Source organism: Eubalaena glacialis, chromosome 5 (assembly GCF_028564815.1).
Source record: "Eubalaena glacialis isolate mEubGla1 chromosome 5, mEubGla1.1.hap2.+ XY, whole genome shotgun sequence".
In the NCBI taxonomy this organism is placed as follows: domain Eukaryota; kingdom Metazoa; phylum Chordata; class Mammalia; order Artiodactyla; family Balaenidae; genus Eubalaena; species Eubalaena glacialis.
In genome coordinates this window covers 109,821,873-109,847,169 of record NC_083720.1, presented here as the reverse complement: position 1 = coordinate 109,847,169, position 25,297 = coordinate 109,821,873, and the positions used below count along the sequence as shown (strand labels likewise).

At 37.9% G+C, this 25,297-nt stretch overlaps 1 protein-coding gene and 1 pseudogene across 1 annotated transcript in view; both read right to left on the bottom strand.

The window, feature by feature from the left end:
* CPE (carboxypeptidase E) overlaps positions 1 to 25,297 on the bottom strand; it is a 79,769-nt gene that overhangs the window by 18,027 nt on the left and 36,445 nt on the right. The window contains exons 2-3 of the mRNA XM_061191574.1: positions 9,633 to 9,829; positions 7,793 to 7,960 (exon numbers count right to left, since the gene is read on the bottom strand). Coding sequence (XP_061047557.1) covers positions 7,793 to 7,960; positions 9,633 to 9,829 — 365 coding nt within the window. The remainder of the gene's footprint in view (positions 1 to 7,792; positions 7,961 to 9,632; positions 9,830 to 25,297) is intronic.
* On the bottom strand, positions 11,356 to 14,917 carry LOC133092483 (ubiquitin-conjugating enzyme E2 K-like; annotated as a pseudogene).

Here is a 25,297-nt window from a genome sequence, read left to right as displayed (position 1 = left end):
CTTTGGGACAGAATAACTAAAAGCATCAGTAGGTTTTGATGGTTATAATTAGATCTTGTATTTGTATGTCTCTGTTCAGTTTATGAATTGCTTTCACATACACTATTGTATTGAGCTTCACAACACTCCCATTTGATAGGGGATATCCATCCCCATTTTACAGGGGAGAATCTGAGAGTTGGGAGTGTTAATGACGTGTCCAAGTTCAGACATTTAAGATTCAAATCCAGTATATAAACTATAAATCCCACATTATTTTCAGTATGTCAGCTTTAATGTATCAAAACTATCCTATTTTTCATGTAGGCTACTCCTAATTGTGGAAAAGTGTGATTTAGAATAGGACATTGTCTTTATTATTTGTTTGGTTTATCTTATTCTCACTATAAAAAATATGTTCACTGTAAAAAATGTAGAGGAGATAAACACAAAGGAAATTAATATCATTTATATACCATTTTGTATGCTACCTTCTTTGCTCAACAGATAACACTTTTTCATGTCACTGAACATCCTGAATTATTATTTTAATGGCTGAGTAGTATCCAATGTATGGACATATTCTTAAAACATGGAACAAATAACAGCTAATACTTATTAAACACTTTCTGTGTGACACACTGAATTTTCACATCCACCCTACGAGATAGGGACTGCACATACCCCCATTTTACTGATGCGTAAAGTGAGACACAGAGAAGTTGGGGAATAGCATGAGGCCACCTCGTTGGGAGTGGTAGGACTGGACTCAAACCCAGCAGTCTGGCTCAGAGCTACTACACGAGCACTAGGGATCTCCATTTGGTGGAAGAGGAGGAGGAAATAGGAAGATGTTGGACAAACTTTCAGTTACAGAACGAATTAGCTCTGGGAATCTAATGTATCCCCAGATGACTTAATAATACTGTATTGTGTTCTTGAAATGTGCTAAGAGCGTCACAAGCGTTCTCACCACAAAAGAAAAAAAAAAAAAGATAACTATGTGAGGTGATGGATGTGTTAATTAGCTTGATTGTGGTGACCATTTCACAGCATATACGTATATCAAATCATCACACTGTACATCTTAAATCTATACAATTTTTATGTGTCAGTTATACTTCAATAAAGCTGGGGGGAGTGGATCGCCAATTGCTGGGTATTGACTCATTTACTATGAAAAAAAATGCTGTGAACACACTTGTAGCTGCACTCTTTGTGCAGATCCATATTTTTTTAAGGGAAATTTCCCTAGAAATGGAAAGAATTGACCAAAAGCTAAGCACATTTAGAAAAAATTTTAAAATGTATTCCAGACTGCACCCCTGAAAGATACAACAATATACCCAGCAACAGTATAATAAACCTGTCATTTGTAATTACTCTTACCAACATGGGATATGTGTTTTTTAAGTCTGTCACTTTGATATATGACAAATAGAATTTTTTAAATTTTCATTCTTTGATTAATAAAACTAGAGCAGTTTTTTATATGTTTAGTGACCATTTAGGTTTATTCTTTGGTGACATGTTTATACATGGTTTAACTGATTTTTCTATTGAAATGTATATTTTCTTATTAATTTGCAAGAGTTGTTTATTTATTAAAAGCATTAACCCTCTATCTACTACATATTATAGATATTTTCTAAGTTTCTTATTTGCCTTTCAAATTTAAGAATAATAATAATTAAAATATAAAACATTAAGATATTTATGTTGTCAAATCTACTGATCTTTTTTTATGGTCTTGTCCTTTGCTTTTATATTTCATTCCTTTATTCAATAACTATTAAGTGGCCACCATATGCCAGTTTTCTATACTGGGATTTAGAAAGTTCTATCCCACTCCAAAAATGACAAATTTACCAAAGTTTTCTTTTACTAGGTTCATACTTTTTATATTTAAGTCATAATACATCTAGATTTTATTTTGATCTATGCTAATATTTGTGAGATGGATTTGTCTCAATTCCATTTATTGAATAATCTATTCTTTCCATAATAATCTGAAACACTCCCTTATCATAAACTAAATTCTTATACACACTTAAATTTGTTTCTAAAGTTTAAATTAATTTAAATCAAATCCAGTTTAAATTTTAATTTAAATCAACTTTAAAATAACTAATATAGGACAATTTAATCAAAAAATCTATAACGTTTATGCTTTTTTGCAACAAATTTACGGTTTATTAGGCTCGATTGCTCAAGAATGGCATTAATATTATATGATATGGGTTTATCACACATTCTTCTATAATATTCTGTTCAGAAGTGTTTCTTTTACTGCTGAATTTCTTGTCAGTCCTCTTGTTTGTACCTCTGCCCCATTTTCCCTATTTATTCAAAACCCAGTGATTGGCTCTGACAAATATTTCACTGAGTTCAGACGAGACAGAAATCTCTGTGGTTTGGAGAATCACTGAGGATTTCAGGAAGGAGGTGGACCTTCACAATGTCTCGGGGGGAAAATAAGGTAGATTTGGATAAGGAAGCAAGCAAATACTCCCTGGAGCGAAGGATAGGTTTGAGTGTGAGCTCAGGAGGCAACGCCATTCTGTGGCGGACTGTACTCTTGTATTTATTATTCACCTGAAAGGATTCAAAATGGCATGTTTCCATATATTTATATGTTGATTCATGTGTAAGAAATAATTTTGAAGGACACATAACAAAATGTGAATGGTGGTCATTTAAGAATGTTGGGTAATGGGTTATTTCTCTGCTTATTTATATTTGCTTTATCTTTTTGTTTATAATAAAATATTAATTTTTTAATAAAAAAGTTTTTAAAGAAAATGTTTTTTGAAACAAATTTAAAGATACAGTCCTGAAATGAAACACTGACACACGCTACAACATAAATGATCCTTGAAAACATTATCAGTGAAACAAGCCAGGCACAAAAGACCACATATTATACAATTCCACTCATATGAAGTGGCCAGAACAAGGAAATCCATAGAAACAGAAAGCAGATTCGTGGTTTAAGGCTGGAGTGGGGGTGGAGGGATAGGGGGGTCATAGCTAAAGGGTATGGGGTTTCTTTCTGAGATGATAAAAATATTCTGAAACTGTGTGGTATTGGTTGCTCATTACCTGTGAATGTACTAAAAACCACTGAATTGTACACTTCACATGGGTGAGTTCTATGGTATATAAATCATATCTCAACAAAGTTGTTTTTTTAAAAGAGAAAAAGAAAAAAAAAGATACAGTCCTGAATACACAAAGTCATATGTGGCTATTAGGTTTAGCTTATTGTTAGTTCCTATACATACACTATTGCTAATATTCATGTTACTAGATGTTCAAAAGCAAGAAAGCAAACTCCACAATTTGATAAGTTGAACTCCATTTCTCTTTGACTATTAATAGAGTCTTTTAGGCTGACTAAATGCTGAAATCTCCTGGGTACTGTAATCACATATTTAACTAATCCATAGAGAAGGCTTAGGAGCACCTCTTAGATGGAGCCCTTAACAGAATCCAGAGCCAATTATGACCTATCTTTAAAACTTCCATTTAAAGACTGTAAATATCGTTCAAATGTTATGCTCTATAAGTAGATGGCTTTGGCTCTTAAAATATATCAAAGCTATATTTATTCCATTTTCTTCACCACTCTAGCCATTAAAGACAAGTATTTAATATAATTATTTGATTTAATCACTCTGTTTCCATGCAGTCCAAGCCAAGGCTCATGTACCAAGCCCAGATAATGGTGGAAGTGACCAGGCTGAAGAGCTGGAGAGCAGATGAGAAATGACTTAGCAGGAAGAACTCCGGGGAGCAGGAGAGACCTTGTATGCAGAGAGGTTTGGAAGAGCAAGGAGAGCCTCTGGAGGACTTGGTAAAAATGCAAATTCTTTTCTATCACTCATTCCCATAGCATATACACCCCAGACTTCTTGATTCAGCAATCATAGGAATCTGCAGTTTTTAAAATTGATGTATAGTTGATGTGCAATACTATATAAGTTTCAGTGTACAACATAGTGATTCACAATTTTTAAAGGTTATACTCCATTTGTAGTTATTATAAAATATTGGCTATATTGCCTGTGCTGTACAATATATCCTTGTAGTTTACTTATTTATACATAGTAGTTTGTACCTCTTAATCCACGACCCTTATCTTGCCCCTCCCCCTTCCCTGTAACCACCAGTTTGTTCTCTATATCTGTGAGTCTGCTTCTTTTTTGTTATATTCACTAGCCTGTTCTTTTTTTAGATTTCACCTATAAGTGATATCATACAGTATTTATCTTTCTCTTGTCTGACTTATTTCACTTAGCCTAATGCCCTCCAAGTCTATCCATGTTGTTGCAAATGGCAAAATTTCATTCTTTTATGGCTGAGTAATATTCCATTGTATATATGTACCACATCTTCTTTATCCATTCCTCTGTTGATGGACACTTAGGTTGCTTCCATATCTTGGCTGTTGTAAACAAGGAATCTGTATATTTAATCCCTGATTCCTACCACCATAGAGATTTTAAAACCACTCTAAGGAAACAGGGAACAGATTGGTGGGTGCCAGAGGCAGGAGGCTGGGGGTGGATGAAATAGGTGAAGGGAGTCAAAAGTACAGACTTCCAGTTAAACAATAAATAAGTCCTAAGCATGTCATGTACAGCATGGAGACCATAGTTAATAATACCGTACTGTATATTTGAAAGTTGCTAAGAGAGAAGATCTTAAAAGTTCTCCCTGCAAGAAAAAAAATGTGTAACTGTGTATGGTGATGGATGTTAACTAGACTTATTATGGTGATCATTTCACAATATATAAAATATCAAATCATTATGTTGTACACCTCAAATTAAATAATGTTATACATTAATTATATCTCAGTAAATACATATACACACACACACACACACATACCTACATACACACACACCACTACAAGGCCAAGAAGGGGAAGTGAGAAAGGGGTGATGTGTAATAACATTAATGAAATGCCTACTATGTATCTTGTACTGGGCTGGGTCCAAACACTGTCTCTGTCTAATTGACAAAGATGGAAAAAGGAGATGAGCCAGACATGGGCAATATCATCCCGTGATTTAAGCAGGTTTACTGAAGATTTAGTAAAATGTAAACAAATCTTGCTTCTGTTCCAGAAAGGAGACTAAAATTTAATTTTTATGCATTTTTCTTTATTTTACCTTTACCCAGAAAAAGTATTGGCATTGAGACTTTTTAAAATAAAAGCTCTAATTTTTTAAAAGTGCCTTGAACAAGCATCTTTTTTAAAAAGTATTGCTTAAACTAGATATATGAAAACATCTAATATAAACATTATACAAGTCCCATTGAGGAAGAGGAAGGCAGTGCTGGCTGAAAATGAAGGCACTTACATGAAGGCTGCTAATCTCATATCCTGTCAACATGAGTTTATTTCACAATTCTTCTATGATAGGTGACAGGAATTCTTTCTCTCATTTCTTAGTTTTAACAGACAGCACGGGCAAGGGGGAAAGTTTGGGCTGATATCCACACTGGGCTTCCAGAACAGTTTTTCATTTCTGTCTTAGGCCTCATAGGTCATCACACAAGACTACCCCTCTTTTCCCCTCTAATTACCCCTGCCCTTTGCTTTTCCAGCTCTCCCTTCTCCAGGGAAAGATGGTTTAGGGGCTGAGAAACTGCAAATCTGTGACTCAGAAACAGGAGTGTTTAAGTGAGTCACTTATCAAGTTCTGCCAAAATCCTCAGCCCCTGGCAGCCCTTTTCACAGACCAGTCCCCACTTGTAGGCTCAGCCCAGGTTTCTGGGATGAACTCTAAATATAGGCAGGAGAATTTGAAGAATTTTAGACCAATAAGCTGAGATTCCCTCTCTCCTGGATCCTCTACCCAGTGTCCCAGCCACGTGCTGAGTGCGTGTCTGGAACTCCAGCAGCTGGTGTTGCGATCTGCTTGCCAGGCTGGATTGCACTCATTCATAATAGGCTTCAAGCCTACTATGAGTCAGACTCAAATAGGAATTCTAATTCCTGTAATCAAGGGACTGAAATCTAGAATCAAAAAGAAAAACAGCTGTGTAAACAAATAATAATATAACATCTATAAAGTTCTATATAACTATAAGCACCAGACTGGAAATATACATAAAGAACATAAAGGCATGCTCAACAGGATCTGTCTGGAGGAGGAGAGGAAGGCTTCACAGAGGAGGTGACATGGAAGGAGAGGGAAGAGCACTGTGAACATAAAGTTAGTAGAAGACAGTATGCTTAGGGAATACATGGCATATCAAAGCCAGATTAAAGAGTGGCTGAGCTGGCAGCTGCCAGGGGCCAAGGGAAACTTGAATGGCCCTGGAGCTGTAATAAAATGGAGACACCGTCTTTTCCAAGCTCTCACTTAGGAAAGATACTGGACGAAGCTGATAAGCCAGAGTTGAACTGCCTGGAAAGACACAAGACGCAGTGGGGGCTGCCCCCAGCAGTCCTTGCCATTCCTCCGTGATGGGCTCGCCTCCCCTCTGTGGAACTGAAAATGGTGTTCAAACGGTATGAGCTTCAAACCCAGTGTTTAGTGGGTGTGTGCGTCCATCTGACCTTGTGGTCCGTAACAGAGCACTGAGCAATGATGCTGACACAGCAGTAACAATTCCAGGTCCTGGCCTCCAGCACTGCATATGTACTGGCTCATCCAATCCTCATAACCTCACTATGGGCTGAATGCTATAGTCACGTCCACACTTCGGATGAAGGGAAGGAAGCACACAGTGGTTACAGAACTTTGCAAAACTCACACAGCAAGGACGGAACCAGAATTTGAAGCAAGGTGGCTGCCTCCAGAGCCTCCACACTAAACCATCACACTATTCTGACATTTTGAGTCTTTTCCTTTATCCTCTGGGCAGTGGAGACCCGGCAAGGTTAGGGTTTTTCAGCAATAGAGCAATAATTTGTGTATGAAGATCACTCTGGAGGAATTTGAGAAGACTGAATGGAGCTGGGAGAGGCTGAACCCAAAACAAGAATGGGGCTCCCTTCCTCGTCAGAGCAGCCCACAGGGCCTGAGTTGGCAGAGGAAGGAGAGGCTGAAGGGTGTCAGGAGGCCAAATCGCCAAGATCTGGTTACATGGGTGGTGAGTGGTGACAGAGATGGAAAAATCAAGGCTTTGATGATCAAGTAAATGAGAGAATAGTGTTTTCTTAGGGAATGATTTATTTCTGGTCATGCTGAGCTTGAGGCCCCAGATGTCACCAGATAAAGGGACTCAGTGAGCAAGCAAAAGAGATCTGGGAGAATCTGTAAAATGGACAACACTGAAGGTCCAGGAGAGGATGGAAACCCAAGGAGAGACAGGAGGGTAGCAGATGGGACCCTGAAGGCCAGTGTTTAGGCCAAGGCAGAAGAAGCAGGGAAAGAAACTGAGGAGTGGTTTGAAAGGCACTAGAAGAGGTAGGAGAAAGTACAGTTGTGCAAGACAGAAGAGGAGAAAGTTCTGGAAAATAAGAAAAAGGTCAACAAGTGTGGAATGCTGTAGGAGTTGCTAATCAGATGTGCTGATAAAGGGCCTCTGAACAGGCCAAAAAGACTTTCTAGACAACTGGGTTCTCGCTCCTGCCCCTGTCCCTACCTCCCACTCCCTAAACCCCTGACCAATTCTAGGGGCAGGACTAGTTTCCAGGCCCCAGGCATCCCAGCCTTGACTTTCACAGCCATAGTGAACTATCACATACAAGCTTTCACAACACTCCTGCGTCCTTCATTGTGATGAAGATAATAGACATCTTTCCTTAGGCTGGAGGACAGAACCCAGGAAAACCATACATGTTCTCTACCTTTGTGTTTTGATCCACAATTTTCTTCAGATTTTTCAACAGATGATTATTTGGACCACCTTCTTTCTCATTAACATAAACTATTCTGTCCAGGTCAGGAAAGTTCCGGTTCAGATCTATTCCCTGGGCATTGCTTCGACCCACGAACCAGTCCTTCAGCTCACCAGGCTGAAAAAAAAAAAAATCAGAGGAAAATCATCAGTTATTTATTATTATTGTTACCATCTATTTAAGGTCTTCATTAATGGTTTTTAAAATAATTTATTAAGATTATTCATTTCAACAATATCCTCCTACAATGGCATTTTCACTACCTTACTGATATACACATGAAAGTATCAGGTTTAAAGTATATATTATGGATATTTTGAAAATATTCTCAACGAACAATATTTTAAATGTCAATAATAATTATATTTAAAAGATATTCAACATCAAACTGCAAAAAAATCCATGTGTGTTAGCTAGTAGTAGATGGCATGTCTCACAGCATGCCACTCTGTACTTGGTTTAAGTAAAATACTCACTGCCTCCGAAAACCACAGCAACTACTTTTAAATATTCAAAAGAATAAATTACTAAAGAAGGTTAGATGCTTAAAATGAGTTTAACATGAATTGTTTACATATTAATAATATACCTCTCACAGTCTTCATGAAAAAATATGAGCTCTAGAACTTTTGCTTCAACTTTGTACGCTGAAAAATTTCTGTTCAATTTTAAACCTTTCATTTCACTAATGATATAATCTGGAAATTTAATAAATTTCCAGAATATTCAGTTATATTCCATAATGTAGATTTTCTTGTTTTACTATTAAATTATACTAGATCGCTAATATAGAGATAATGCCCGTATTCTTAAAGTCATGTAAACTCAGATACCTTAGACTGTGAGGAATCAAAACCTGTAAGACAGAAAATAGCAATGACAGTTTTTTGTTTATCCTGTCTTACAGTTCTGAATATCACCTTAAAATAGTCAATAATTTAATTCTCTATGTTACTAGAATTTTTCTCTCATAACTTTAGAAATTATATCAATATTATACTTATAGAAATTCACTGTCTGGGTTTCTTACAAGGTCAATCAGGTCACTTGATCTTTTATTTTTAAGGTACAAAACAACTTCTTAACTATAGATTAACATACTAAATATATGCTTTAATATGTTCCCGTAAAATAAGAAAATTATTTCAAACTGTAGAAAATAAAATGTCCTCCACCCCTGTCTAAACAAAACAGGGAGCACACTTAACTGTGAAAACATAATTACTTCCCAGCTTCTCTAATAGTTAAAATGTATTAAATTAATTTTGATTTATAGGTAGGAGGGTTTTGTTTTTGTTTGTTTGTTTGTTTGTTTTTTACTTTACACATCACATATAGATAAGGATTAAACATCAGTGAAACATTGGCCAAAAATCCTCATTCCTTGATTTCAGTAGAGGGCGCTATGATATCGCCTCATTCAGAGACAGCAATGGCCTCACTCTTCAATACATGGCAGTAGTTTTCAAACTTCTAGATCTTTAGGAAGAAATTTACCTAGTCACACACATGAATGAATAAATATGATTCATTTAACAACGAAAACAAAACATTAATTTAATATTGACTAACAAAATTTCTCATTCGCAATCTCTGCTAAAGAAACCCTCGCCCACCATCCCTTACCTTCTGCACTTTTTCCTTACCAGCTAAACACCATATCACTTATACCCGCCCCTGCACTATCTGTAAGCTTCATGTGAGCGTATATTCCTTATATATGAGCATATATGTACAAACCATAAAAAAAAAAGCAAGCATGCCCTGTTGTGAGCTGGCCCACACCCACCTGAGATGCTGCCTTCTCAAAGCCATCAGGGTTGAGGGAGGGCATGATGTGGATCCGGGTGTTGTGGATCAGCTGGACGATTGTCTCATTCCCCTTTTGATATTCGTTGCACAGGTACTGGGCCAGGAAAACCAGCAGTTCCCGTCCAACAGCCTCATTGCCATGCATATTCCCAATGTATTTAAATTCAGGCTCACCTAAAAGCGCAAAAATAGATAGTATGGAGACTTTTTCTATCACACCAAAGAGAAGGCAAATGACATACAGTGTAAAAAATATTGTATAGTTACTAATTTATTACACACAGCTGATAACTTCTTTGCCCTCCACAGTTGATGCCTAAGAAATCTGCCCTAAAAATAAAATACTCCAAATGCCCCTTCTGTCCTTCTAGTTCTCTCTCCCGAGCTTCCCACTTGTTATGCAGTGAATTGTGCCCCCCAAAATCATAGGTTGAAGCCCTAAGTTCCAAAGTGACTGTATTTGGAGATAAGACCTTTAAGGAGGTAATTAAGGTTAAATGAGGTCATAATCCAGAAGGATTGTTGTCCTTATAAGAAGAGGAAGAGACACCAAAGATTCTCTTTCTCTCCACATTCATTAATAAAAGGCCATGTGAGGACTCCTCAGGCAGGCAGCCGCCTGCAAGTCAGGAAGAGGCCTCATCAGAAACTAACACTGCAGGTGCCTTGACCTTGGACTTCCAGCTTCCAGAACTGTGAGAAAATAAGTGTCTGTTGTGGTATTTTGTTATGGCAGCCCGAGCAGACAAATATACACCCCCCCCCCCAATAACTAATAATAGTACATCATGTGCGTCCTACCATTAAACAGTGAACTTTCATGTTTTCTTATTTAGTCCCCACCAAACAGCTAAAAATAGGTATTATTACCCATCTCTATTTTAAGGTGAGTAAACTAAAGTTCTGACTGCTTGAGAGGCCTGACTTCAGTTACACAGCCAATGAACCCAGGATTCAAATGCTGGTCTTCTGATTTAGTTAAAAATCTACTTTTTTTTAAATTCTTTTTTAAACCATAGTGACTAAAAGCATTAACTTCTAGAGCCAGACTGGGTGGTTTCAAATCCTGGCACCAATTCTTACTGGCTGGCCTCAAGAAGTTACTTCAGCTCTCTGCAGCTCTGTTTCCCCATTTATAAATGAGATCCTAGATTCTACCTCATAAGGTTATTATGAAGTTAAATAATGAGTGTCAGTGCTTAGGACAGTGCCTGGCAAAAAAACAAGTACTATGTGTTTGCTATTATTTTTTTAATATTATTATTATTACATCACATTGTCTTGTCATTGTAAGGTGCTTTACCATACATAATCTAGTTTTCTCTTTATAACAGCCCACTAAAATACAGAAGACAGATAGTTTTATTATCATTATTGTAGAAATGCAGCCAAAGAGGATAAATTTTGCTCAAGGCCCCAGAATTCAAACATAAATCATGCTGCCTATTCCATTGCATTTTAGGAGGAGTAATAAAATTGCAGAGCATGGCAGCAAAATAATCTTTTTTTTTTTAATTTACAGAGACATTTAGTTAGCTTTATTTACAGAGCAGAGATTTTTTTCAGTCTCCAATGGTGCCTAGATAACATCATTAGGCAAGAATGCCAGTTTAGAAGAAATCTACGCAGAATCCTAAAAATAGCAGATGTTGATGCTCCTCAAGCAGGGGCAAGCTTGACTATATCAGCAGCTCTATGTCTCAGAAGCAATTCTGAGAATTGCTCAGAAGCAATTCTGTTGCAGTCTCTACATCCCAAGATTTTGAAGACAAGGCCACTATTACTGCCTTCCTATCAAAGTCCATAGCACATAGGTTTTATATTTTTTTGGTGTATTCTGGACTAGAAACTGGTGCTCCAGCATACACATGTGCCCAAAGTCGAGCTGTCTATTTGAACATTTCGGGATTTTGTTTGTACTGATTTGCTACTACTGCATCTTGTGGATCATCTGGCTCTGCAGCTGCCAGTACTGCTTGCAATGACAATAATACCGTGCGGAGAGTCATTGCTGCTGCCCATTGATCTTTCGGGATATCCAAACAAATAGCCCCTGTGACGGAACTAATATTAGGATGCCATATTTTAGTGATAAACCGGACCTTAGGGGGATTAAATGGATATGTTGCTGGTATTTTAATCTCTAGTTGATATCTTCCTCCTTCATATGGTGTGTCTGGAGGTCCTATTTCTCCTCTTAATTCTGTAAAATTCTCATCTACAAGATCTACTTTAATTTGATTTTTGCACCGCGATGTTGGCCGTGTCTCCGCCCGCAGCTGATTCGTACCCGCCTCCTCTGCCACCGCTACGACCCCCGCCACCTCTTCCTCTACCGCCTCCTCCCTCGGCGATTCACACCCGAGCACACGAACGCTGCCAATACCACCCTTGCCGCCGCGCTCTCCTGAGTGTGGAATCACCTCCGCGCCCGGCCACCAAAATCCAAAATAATCTTAATTAATCCTATTGTTCTGCTCCTTTCTGCTTCATCCATCCAACAGGCCCAATTTCTGCAGTGAACAAGATCCTCCCATTTACAAAATCACTAGGACTGCTCACCTCTGGTTAAAAAAAAGAAGTTGGAATTATCCTTCTCTTAGAAATATGTTATCTAAATATTCTTTGCATGAGATTCCTGGGTGTGTGATTTGAGTGACCGCCAGCTGCAGAAACCATGTCCTGTGTGACCTCTCCGCCTGAGCTGAAGCTAATCTTAATCTAAGGATCAGGTGGGAGCAGGGTCAGGGCTGTATTTATATGTCCCTCATTTTTCACTTGGAGGGAAAGAAAGCCTCACTTAAACCACCTCCAGGGACACGCGCCGAAGGTATGCATGTGGGAAGAGATGTTTTCTTTGCTTCTGATTTCAAGTCATAATAATCTTCCTCCTTTCTGTCAAACTCACCCCCTCAGTATGTGTGTTAGTGGGATTGAGGCACAGGGGAAACTGCACCAGTCCACTACGGAAGAAAACAAGAGACCAGGAAGCCAGGGGGTTCTCAGAAGCCTGCCTCCCAAAGTTATTAGAGAAGATTGCAGTGTTGGAGGCTTTCTGGTCCTGCCGCTTTACCCCAACACAACTTTGGAGCTTTGGTCACTCAAAAGAGCTTGGCCCACAACTCATAATGAGTACGTGAGCACATTGAAATTTTCTATTATTCCTCTGGATTAAAAAACTAAAATTCTTTAATCACTTGAAGGAGAAATGGCAAACTCATAGTCACTTAGCTAAACTTAGCATCCCAGTGTTTTGTTTGGCTATCAGAGCCTATCTTGTGCTTGAATGTGAATGCTTGGGATAGAGTGTGCTTTTTCCAGTCTGCCACAGGCCGCACCACTCCATATCACTGCTTTATTTATTTATGTTTCCAGAGTCAGAAAATTTCCAATGTGGTTTTGCTTCCTGCTCTATAGGAAGTCTCAGGAACCAATCTCCCCAATATGTCTATTATATTTGTAAGGAGGTAGTAATGATACTAGCAATGCTTTAGGTTGACATAAAGATAGACTCTAAAGGTCATTTCATAGAAGATATTAACATATGGAAATAAACTGCAAGGCATATATGAGTTAGCAAAAGAAAAGGAAAGTGTATTTTTATACACGTCCTCTGTCTTCAGGAATAAATTAGATCGCTAGATAATACTGTCACCAGAATACAGAAGGGCTGTGATCTTTTAAGGCGACTGACATGTCTTGTGAGTTGGGGAAGAGGCACAGTTTAAATACAGCCTTTGTTGAATGTATGCAAAGCCCAGTGTCAGACACTACAGGGACCCCCAAAGCAAGTAAAGCAGCATTCCTGAACTCAAGGAACGCAGGGTCTGGAGGAGGGCACTGACATGCGAACAGTGTTTAGGAGGGAGGCAACCATGCAGGAATTTTGGATCCACAACCAACCAGCTTCAAGGCTCCAAAATGAAATGTCACCACCACCTCTCTGGCCTCTCTCTGGCCCTTTTTCCTCCCAAAGCCAGAGCTATCTTTTCAAAATACAGTCCTCATCCAGTTCCCTCTACCTGAAAATCCATCAGCTAACTTCCCACTGGCCTTCACCATAAACACCAAAGTTCTCCATAGTGTTAGAGCAGGCAGGTAGCTAGGTGTGAGCAGAGAAAGGGGGGCAGGAGCCAGGTGGCAGGAAACCACGCCTCTTGTAAACAGCGGGGGTTCACGGGCAGATAAAGAAAAGCAGGAACTTCCAGACTGAAAGGAAACCTCACATTTTGGGGTGATAAGTGTCCTGGAGACAGACAAAGAAAGGTGGGAAAAGGCAGGAATCTCCAGTGTCTGCATGTAACCTGTTGCTCATTATGCTCTCCTTACAATAAAATTAGCCTTGCAGATAAGAAATTCCCATCATGCACCAAATCTATGAAACTTCCAATCAAAGCTAAATAAGGACAGAAATCCCTCCTCCCCTCGGGAAAGTGGAGCTGGGATGAAAATCAGGGAATACGACCCCCAAACCTCTCCTTCCCCAGTGAAATCCCACCCCTTCATTTGGATGGCCCTCATAACCGGCTTGCCAAAGAAACCCAGGGCTGCTCCTCACCTGTCTGCCCACTCTCCCTCTGACAGCGTATTCTTGCTTAAATAAATTCTCACTTTACTTTCTTAACCTCCCTGTCTCCTTTCTGAATTCTTTCTGCGAGGAGACAAGAACCTTACTTTCACAAGAACAATAGGATCTCTAACCCCCAAGGGGCCTGGCCTGAGGACCTCTCATCTCCTGAGGCACCATCTCCTCTCCCGTCTTCCAGCCACACCTCCTTCAGCACAGGGCTCTTCTGTGATGCTGTCTACTCCTCACACACATTTTGCCCTCTCATCCCTCTGATCATGGATAACTATGGTTTCCTTGGAGTATCTTTCATCCAAGTCCAGTTCCTTTGTTATTTTTAATACCTCAGTTGGAAAATGTACATTAATCAGTGTGATTATGTGTTTAATCCCCATCCCACACTGTACGTAGTGGGATGGTGTCTATGTCAGCTCACGCGTGCATCACCCATGCCTGGCATAGAGTCTGAGACACAGTGAGAGCACAGATATATCAGTTAAATAAATTCATGACTAAATGAATAGAGGAATGGTCTTTTTCTAAATCCCATGCTCCCAGCAGCATGGCTGAGAGTAGAGCTTACCCTTGAGATGTTCCTTTCTGGAACAGTGAAGGGAATTAACTGAATAACTGAAGGGGGCCTGAGGCAGTGTCAGGGAGGCTGCCCCCCGAGTCCTCAATGCTTGTTGCCCCATCCCGAATTCTCAGACAGGAATGGAAATTCTTCTTCGGGGAGGAAGACAGCAGTGCTGTGGATAGCTGATTTCCCAAAAAGATTAATCTCCATGGTCACAGAGAACCATAAAGCTCTCCAGGCAAGCAGTTCCCTAAGGCTGTTTTTGTTGTAAGGTCTAAACAAAGGGTTCTGAAAAGACTTTGCCTTCATAATCTTTAATCCAGAAATAGAGATAAAATGGAAGATTTTGGAATAAGCCTCTCGGTGTCAATTTACTTTCAATTTGTTTAACAAAGGGGTGACCGCTTTTCCTGAGCACTTAATTTTCTTTTCTGTGGCTATAAAGATAGAGTTTACAACAGGATGACATATGCATTCCTGTTTATAGTGTCTGCGTGGACCAGATGCCAGGTTTAACCAAGACGTCATTCCTTGTGTTTATAACTGGTGACGCACGTGTACCCTGGCACTGGCTCATCTCTCTCCTGGCAACGGGAGGAAAAGGCAGTAGGCACTCTTCCCAGTACACTGGGGGAAAGTTGTTTTTACCTTCATCTTACTTTCCTCACTATCTTTTTACGAAGTAGTTACCCTGTTCCTGAGGAATCACACTTGCACAGCCTGCATCACATTGGCTCAGGAAGTACAGTTTCCCTGTTGCACCAATTTTTCCAGTTTTGTGTAACTATCAGTTTTCCAGTCACTTCACATGGCACATAGTCATCAATCAAGCTAGCATTAAAAGACAATCAACTCACAAACCACATTCAGCCTGGCTGGGCTGCGTTTCTATCTTTCTCATCTGTGTCGTAGAACAATTAATGTACCTGAGTGGATCTGTATTTTCATCAGAACAAGATAAGAATAACTTATAAGATTTTTTTAACATAAGATCCAAACTTTTATTGAAGTCAGAAATAATAAATCCCCACCTGGAGCAAGCAAATAATTTTAAATTCCATACTTGTTGTAACTCTTAATTTGCCCCAGTTGTATATTGATGTGATTTGAAATAATTAAATCAGTAAGGAGGGAGATGGGGAGGGGGAAGAAGGGAGGGAGGAAGGAAGGAAGGAAGGAAGGGAGGAAGGAAGGGAGGGAGGAAGGAAGGAAAGGAATTTCTATTGCTTTAAAAATAAAACATAAGTATTTTACACCCCAGAACCCCACACCCTTAGGCTCAGCATTTGAGGCAAGTCTGCAGCTGACAGCAGACTGGCAAAGCCCCCAAATGGGAGAATTAATGGTCTCAAGGTGACCAGAGAGACTCTGAAGCAGAATCCATACTCAATAGGCTGACCCTGAAAAAAATGATCAAATAAAGGGGCAAAAGTAAAAAAATAATACTGTCTGCCTTTCCCACAAAAAGCAAAATTTACTTTCACCTCCTTATTTGACCCAATTAGTCTCTCTAATACTTTCTCCTCCTCGAAATAGCTAACAGACAGGCTGACTATTGGGTAGAGTAATTGATCAGATAAATTTAAGGTCCCTTTCGAATCTCAGAGTCAATTATTCAATGACCTTATATGGGAATAAAACTGCAGAGGGAAAATATCTAATGGAAAATGAGATAAATGTGAAAGTGGGTGGTAAATTGTGAAGTTCTTTCTAAGAGGTGTAGCGTCATTATTTAGAAAATATAAGTAGATTAAGGGTATTTTAAGAAAGAACTTGATCATAGTAACAGAACCCTTCATCTTTCATCCTGTAAATAGAGATGAAACTCACACTGAGATGAATCCTCCAACATCAAATTATTGCCAAAATATAAGTTCACTAACTCATTCAAAGTGTATATACTTAACTCACTGATTACATAATTCTTAGAGCTAGGGACAATTTCAAAATATATGTTCCAGGCACAAGTAATATACTAAACACATTGCTGAACAACTATAGCATCCAAAAACAAAACCCCATTTCTCAAAGATATCATGGTAAAATGTGCTCATAACCAATGATTTTGAGAAACTGATAAGCAGTTACACAAGCAGCACAATCACTGAACTGACTTGATTCACAAAACACTGGGCAAGCAAGTCAGACACACCTTTGGAACAGATGGACCTTTTAATCGATGACCTTCCTCCCTCAGTTGTGAAACTGGGGTTAAGACATTAGTGCTGGTAATGGTTTCCACTTGTTTGACATTCTAACATATTATAGCCTGTAAATCATTCTTGCAGAATGAACCCTGCAAGTTTCCTAGAACTCATGGACAAATATGTCATAAATTGGCTCCTGTTTTAGCACATCTTAGCAACCTAAAATGCTAAGCAAATTCCTCAAAAAAATGCAAATCTTCAGGGTCCAAAGAAACAATGGAAGAGGATGGGTATGCTTATAAAAAATGATTCCTCGTCTACCAAGAGATGAGGAGCAAATAAAGAAGGAAGGGAGAGGGCTTCCCTGGTGGCGCAGTGGTTGAGAATCTGCCTGCCAATGCAGGGGACACGGGTTCGAGCCCTGGTCTGGGAAGATCCCACATGCTGCGGAGCGACTAGGCCCGTGAGCCACAACAACTGAGCCTGCGCGTCTGGAGCCTGTGCTCCGCAACAAGAGTGGCCGCGATAGTGAGAGGCCCGCGCACCGCGATGAAGAGTGGCCCCCGCTCGCCGCATCTGGAGAAAGCCCTCGCACAGAAACGAAGACCCAACACAGCCAGAAATAAATAAATAAATAAATAAATAAATAAATAAATAAATAAAAGAAGGAAGGGAGAAAGAGAAACCAAGGAAAGGAAAAAGTATAAAAAACAGTTGCAGAAGAAATTACTGAATTAGAAGATTATATTATCTCCCCTCACTCCCTCCTTCAGAGTAATATTTTTAAATAATTAAATTAAATGACATCTTGAAAGGGAAACCTGATTTTTAATGGGCAGTCAAAATAGAATACATTACAGAATTATTCTGTAGAGATGCATTATAGAATTGTTTTTGAAAATATTATGTATTAGCCATTACACATAATTTTAAAGTTTTCTTACATATGACATCCAGAATGTTTCTAGTAATATTCTACTTGAAGAAAGAGGGTAAACAAAAGACCAGAAGATATTTCTAGCCATACAAGTCCATAAAACAATGTAAGAGTTCTAATATTAATGAATACGTTCAATTTTTTTTAATTAAAATGTTTGTTTTCACATGAGTATGCCAGATACAATGAGAAGCTGGTAAATGTTTAACAACCAGCTCTGATCTGTAGCATATGCCAATTTCCATGGTGTAAATACTCCCACCATGGCCAATTTGAAGCTATCTATGTGAGGTCAATTAGCTCACAAATTTACTGAACAGTAAAAATAGGTCTCCTAAGCCAGTACAAGCCTACTCCAGCACACCACTGGACAGCAGTTATTTGGGATGTATGGCTCCCAGTTTCCTCATAAGTTCTCCAGAAGGGGGATCTGAGGTCTAGGAAATTTGAAGACTTTTCAAACACATGATAAGAAATATAATCAGATTAGCCTCTACTCTACTGTCTTTCTTTATGTTTAATTTTATACAGGAAGAATTAAAAGAGGTTTGTTTGGGTTTTTTCTTAATTGAGGTAGAGCTGTTTTCCAAAGCACTGCACCATCATCCATTCATTCTAGGAGGAAGGAAAGACAGAGAGAAGTGGGGAATTTTTTTGGTTGAGTTAATTATCCCAGAAGGGACTAATGCACTGGATTATATCACCCTTTGCTCTAAATCTGCCCATAATAAACCAATGAAAAAAATTTAACCTAGTCAATAGTTTTTCTAAAATATTTATCAGCAGTTTCACATTTTCAAAGTTCCTCTGTTCTTCCTACAGTCTTGACCTATGAGGCTATCTTTACAGTGGAAAAGGCAATATAATTTCTGTGCCCACTCACAGAAATTAGTTATTTAAAATTAGTAACATGGGGCTTCCCTCGTGGCACAGTCGTGTTAAATTCAGGGGACACGGGTTTGAGCCCTGGTCCGGGAAGATCCCACATGCCGTGGAGCAACTAAGCCCGTGCGCCACAACTACTGAGTCTGCGCTCTAGAGCCCCTGAGCCACAACTACTGAGCCACAACTACTGCAGCCCACGCGCCTAGAGCCCGTGCTCCGCAACAAGACAAGCCACTGCAATGAGAAGCCCGCGCACCACAACAAAGAGTAGCCCCCGCTCGCCGCAACTAGAGAAGGCCCGTGGGCAGCAACGAAGACCCAATGCAGCCAAAAATAATAAATAAAATAAATTTTTTAAAGTTTTAAAAATTAAAATTAGTAACATGAAACACTTTATAATTACTCAGGAGAGACTGCCTACAAAAGCCTTTAGATTCAGAAAAATCTTTGATTTAAGAGCATCTTGAAGTGAACACAGAGAACTTTTAATACAGAAATGAGATAAGGCAGAGATTATTTTAATGATGTAGTTTCATGATAGATTATCTTTCTGTAATACTAATCACAGAATTGCTTTAAAGCACTGCAACAGTTATGGATCTCCCCAAATGCTTGGCAGGATGCCTTTGTGCACTCATTTACCAAAGGTGGCTTTTGGACCTTAAAGCATCCTTCAGAAATATTAATTTCTAGTTATTTTAGATAACTCTCTTAGAAGATTTTGCTGTCTTTCACCAGTATTCTTATCAAATAAAACAAAATGTAAAGTTAAATTTATCTAAGAGGCCAGGAACAGAACAGAATTAAATGAACTGGCACTAGAAGAGAGGAAAGGAAACAGGAAAGGACCCAGTTTCAGACAAGTGATTATGATTCAGGTCTTTGCCAACTCTCTCACTAACGTATTTGGTTGTGACTGGTATGTTTATTCTGGAAAACAATGCTTATGAGGAACTCATTTTGTAGCTTGAGAAGAGAAATTTAGGTGCAGCGTCAAGTTTCTGAAGGTTGAAGTTTAAGTTTCCTAAGGTTGTTATGTGGGGAAGGATTTGATTGATTCTGCAAAAGTCCAAGGACAAAACTAGAATTGAAACTACAAGGTTCAGAGAGAGAGAGCATTTAATACAGCTGAAGAACAAACCTTCTTTCAGCTAGAGCTCTTGGAAGACAGAATGGCTGCAATGAAGTCATTAATTCCCCTGGAAGGCACAAAGCTATCTCAGAGATACGGTATAGAGGTTGGACTGGATGGTCTCTTAAAACATCCTATGATTCCACTGAAACAGGACCTTTGACAAACTATTGGTATTTAAGCTTCTAAACTTGTCCTATACAAATCATAGCCCTCAATACATGATAGTTGACAATTTTGATAGTTCTCTGAAACAGAGAAAATGGTGGCTCATCATAGTGAACTAAGACATGATTACGAAATGTAATGGAAAAACATGAGTCCATTTCTACCAATCATCTCTCTTTATGCCCATGAATAAAGAGCTCATCTTAGTTCAAAGATGAATATTTGAGAGGATGAGTAAAGTGAAGTCATCAGAACCTGTACGGGTGGAAAATGACAAGCATTTCTAGCAGACAAGGATGAATGAAGAAGAAAAACTTCAATTTGCTAATAAGCAGATAAAGTAGTAGCACAAGTAACTACCTAAAGCAAAATCAGCAATGTAAAAGCTTAGTTGAACAATCTCTCCCCAGAAACTCCTTGGAACTTTCTTTTTAACTCTCTCAGGAATAACTCAAAAGTCAAATTTATTTGTCAAAACATCTTCAAGATGTTATTTTTTGCAATATCATAACTAAAGACTTGCAGTGCTAAACATATACCAGTCTCAGCAGCAGTGGGCAACACAGTAGAATCTTCAAAGATGAGTAAAGGGCCAAATGGAGTCTGGTCTCTGTGCTGCCTCAGTACCTAGCTGGTGATGACTCACCTGTGGGAGGGCTGAGTCTACCCCAGGTCTCCCTCCAGGAGATTACTCCATACCAGGGCATGCATGAAGTATACTCTTTTTTCAAAGATTTTAAAGAAAAGTGTGCTGACTTAACAGCTCTGTAGATCAGAATCATTTGTGGACTTCCTATACATACAGATTTCTGAGCTCCGTTACCAAAGATCATACTTCAAAAGGTCTGAGAAGGGGCCTGAACACATGTATTTTTTAAAGGATCTAGAGGTGATTCTGATGCCCTTCCAGGATTGAGAAGGAGTGGTTAAGGAGGCAGGTGCAGGGAAAGTCTAAAGGTAGAGAGGAGGTCGATAATGCCAGCAGACAGGTGGGAATTCCAACAGCCAATTCCATCAGGATACAGCCTGAGTAGGGTGATCATTCTTAACAATTTGCGGGTCGTGGACTTTTTTTGAGAATTTGATTTAAACAAAACTATGAATTCTCTTCCCTCACATTTGCAAGGAAAAAAAATCCACAAAATTATGTGAAGATCTTACAAACTTAAGGAATATTATACTAAACATTTACATGTCAAGAAAGAGGGGAAATCATAGCCACCATAAATATCAATCTCTTACACAGGCTTCTTTTCTGTTCCAGACAAATAGGAGACTATTGCATGCACTTCCTTCCTGCAAATGGAACACGGCAGCACAGCAGCAACTTGGCACTGTTTTAAAAAGTTGGGGAGGTGCGGAGCATGGACTTTGATGAGACAAACTTGGGTTTGAATTTCAGCTCTAACATATCTAAACTTCTGCAAGCAACCCCTTCCCTGAGCCCTAGTATTCTTTTCTATAAATTGGCTTACTAAAACCTCTTTTGTCGAATTGTTGAGGATTAAATGAGAAAATATAGACAAGACATTCTGCACCATGCCCAACAAATAGTAGGTAACCAATAAATGGAAATAATATTGCCCATGACCCACGCTGTTATGATAATATGAACAATCTTCTCTACTCAAGACATATAGAAGCTAGAAGCTTCCAACAGGAATATGAGGTGCGTTGGGATCTTTCAAAGAGCTATGGAATGTAAGTGGGTTTGGAAAACTAACCAGTCCTTCCAGGAGTGTAGATAATAATTTCAGCCTAGTGTCAACCTATCCCATATGGCAGGCTCCTCGAGCTTGCATGTGCATGTGAATCACCTGGAGATCCTGTTAAAATGCAGATTCCGATTCAGTAGGTCTGCAGTGGGGCCTGAGAGCCTGAAGCTCTAATAATCTCCTCAGGGATACTGCTGCTGGTCTATGGACCACTCTTTCAGTGTAGAAAGACTATCTGAAACCTCTAAAATCAAGAGTAGGGGAGCGAAAGAGCAAGGGAGACTGACTTTTAAATAACAAAAAAACCCTTTAGAAACTTGAGTGCTTCTTCTTATTGTTGGGTTACTCCAACCAACCTGAGTGCCTACCTCCTCAAAGGGACACAGCATAATTCTGGAGGCCATGACATGGCCTTAGGTCTAAGATTCACAATAAATGCTAAACTGCATGACCAAAAAAGTATCTGCTGGTGTACACTGAACCCAATGTTAGATGCGGGAAGATGGTAGACTATTACAGGGCTTACTGAAATAACCCTATAATGCTCCGGAACTATTCAGATCATAGGAAAGTACACTGCTCTTCTCAATTTTAATATCAATGTTTACACTTTAAATATACATTAAATAATTATACACAGGGTTACATTTTTATTATAGTTATGAATAAATTGAGTAATCAGAGTCGTATAGGATTATGTACTATCATATTTTTATTTTGTTTATAGTTCTCTCACTAAAGTACTTTCAAGATTTTCACTGATTGAAACTATTCTAATTTTACCTCCCACTCCATCTCACCCATTTTCTGCTACCCTTTTTATTTCTTCGGAGACTAAGATAAAACCTATAGAGAATTTGTGGGGGTTTTTTTGCAATGAAGAGAAGAGGTTAGTAAAATAAGGGACAAAATCTCATACGAGGTCAAGTAGACAACTAAACAGATACACATGGCCCCCAAAAGACTAGAGATTTCTGATCTTATAATATTTTATATTAGTTTGTATCGATATTAGTATTTTAATTTTTCCTTCCCTTAGGGATTCTTTAATCTTAATTTAAATAAATGTTCTACAAGCATTCAAAAGTAAAAATAATATTGAAATGTTCTGCTAAATAAAATATAAGCCACCTGGCTTCAATGAAGAAATAAAGACAATGAAGAAATAATGTCCTAAATATTAACTAATCATCTTTAATTTCATGTGATCACAAATAAACCATATCTAGAATCCCAAAATGTCAACAAAAAGTTTTATATTGAACCTTATTATTGTTTTTGCTATCATTGTTTTTATTCACAATTCTTTTAAAGCTATTTAAGATTCTGTATTTGGATGGTTTGAGATATCTTGTCAAAAACAGTCATACTGAAACATTTCTTGGTGAACAAAATAAAGTTGTCTGTTTTCAAGTTTAATGACACAAATCATCATGTGTATCAAAATTTTCCATTTAAAAAGATTTTCTAATTGCTTAACAGCTCAGAAAAAGAAAAATAACTGTATCCCAAGCCCAACAAAAGAAAGAATTTCTTTTCTGGGAACATAATTAAATAACAACAACAAAAAAAAAAAACCCAGAAAAATTGCACATGAAATTGCATGAAATCAAAACAAACAAAAACTTATACAGTTCTATCTACACAGATAGATATGTATATTTCAATAGCTTCTTCCAAAAAGGTTATAGCAATTCACACGCCCATAAGCAATGTAAGACAGTATCTGTTTACCCAGACCATGGCCAGCAATGGAGCTTATTGTCTGTTTTTAATTTTAATAATAATTTCAATTTAATTTTAACTTGTATTTCTTTTATTAAAGAAGTTGAACTTTTTTCCTATATTTCATTCATTTGTATTGGCCATCTGCATTCCATCATATGTATCTTGCTTAATTGCAAGCTTTGCCTACTTTCTATCACGTTTCTGTTTCTCTTATTTTTTATAGACGCTCATAGTACATTAAGTACAAGTTTCTACTTTATCATGCAGTCTTGCAAATATTTTCTCAGTCTAGAATTTTATTTTTTTACTTTTTGTCACATATTTTCCCACATAAAAATTCCTAATTTTGCTAGTCAAAAACTATCCAACTCTTTTTTTAAATGGTATCTAGACTTTTCTTCTCTTTTAAGAAAAATTAAACAAATGTAATCCTAAATTTTCTTCTATTACTGTATCATTTTAATTTTTGCATTTAGATCTTTATTCCACGTCCATATATGTATATGATGTGAGGTAGTGTTTAACTTTATCTTATTCCAGATGGAGGCCAATTACACCAACATCATTTTCCCCCTGAATTTAAATTATACATTTATCACAAATTAGATTTCCATATATACTTTAGTCTATTTCTGGATGTTTTTCTATACTACTAGTTATTTCTTTCTGGACTTTACACCATGCTGTTTTGATTAGATAATCTTAAAAGTATATTTTAACAGCTGGTAAGACACTATAATTTTCCTTTTCCAAGATTTTCTCTAGAATTATGATACATTCATTCTTTCATGTAAAAGTGGAAATAATTTCCTTCATTTTAAAAACATAAGACTCTGGCTGGAATTTCATTAAAAATGCACATTCATTTTGGAAGAATTACTATTTTCATAATTTTAAGTTTTTCTGTGAATTCAGTTTCCATTTATTCAACTCCTCTCAATAAAACTGTACATCCTTCTTCACAGAGAAGCTGCGCCTTTCTTGTTAAATCTATTCATGGATATATAACTGTGAAAGGAATATTTTTCCAATACGATATGTAACTTATTATTGCTACTATTTTTTAAAAACTGTTAACTTTTTTGTTGTTTCTTTTATTTTTTCAAATGCAAATAAAATATCAAAACCAACAAAAGAAGGTAGGGAATTTTCAAAGCTACAAGCAAAAATTAACCACTAAGATAGGAAATATTAATAAAATATAAATTCTGTTGAGTCTGAAAAGAAAAAAAGATAAAAGAAATTTACATACTATTAGAAAAAAGGATAAAGAACCATAAATGTAGACAAAGTTAAAATAACTTTTATTATTAGTAAAAAACCAAAGCAACAAAAGATAAATAAACAAGTGGGACTACATCTAACCTGTGACCTGTTTTCCCCACTTGGTCATAATCACCCCCAAAGCTCCACCTCAATCAACAGTTATTTCTTTTTCTAATACATTTCAAATCCAAATGGGTTGCCAGCTTAAGAAGATGCAGTACCTCTCCACGTGGTTAAAAATGCAAGCTCTGGAGGCAGACAGGCTAGATTTTTATCTGTATTCCATCATTTACCAGCTGGGAGACTGTGAGCAAGGTATTTATCCTCTGTACCTCAGTTTCCTCAACTTGGATGCAGGAATAAAAATAATACTACTTCATAGAGTTACTGGGAGGATTAAATTAGAAAATCTATTAAAAGCACTTAGCATAATGGCTCGTATGTAATAAATGCCCCAAAAGGTTAACTATTTGATAATGATGATGATGACGAAGAGGAGGGAGGAGAGACGGGAGAAGAA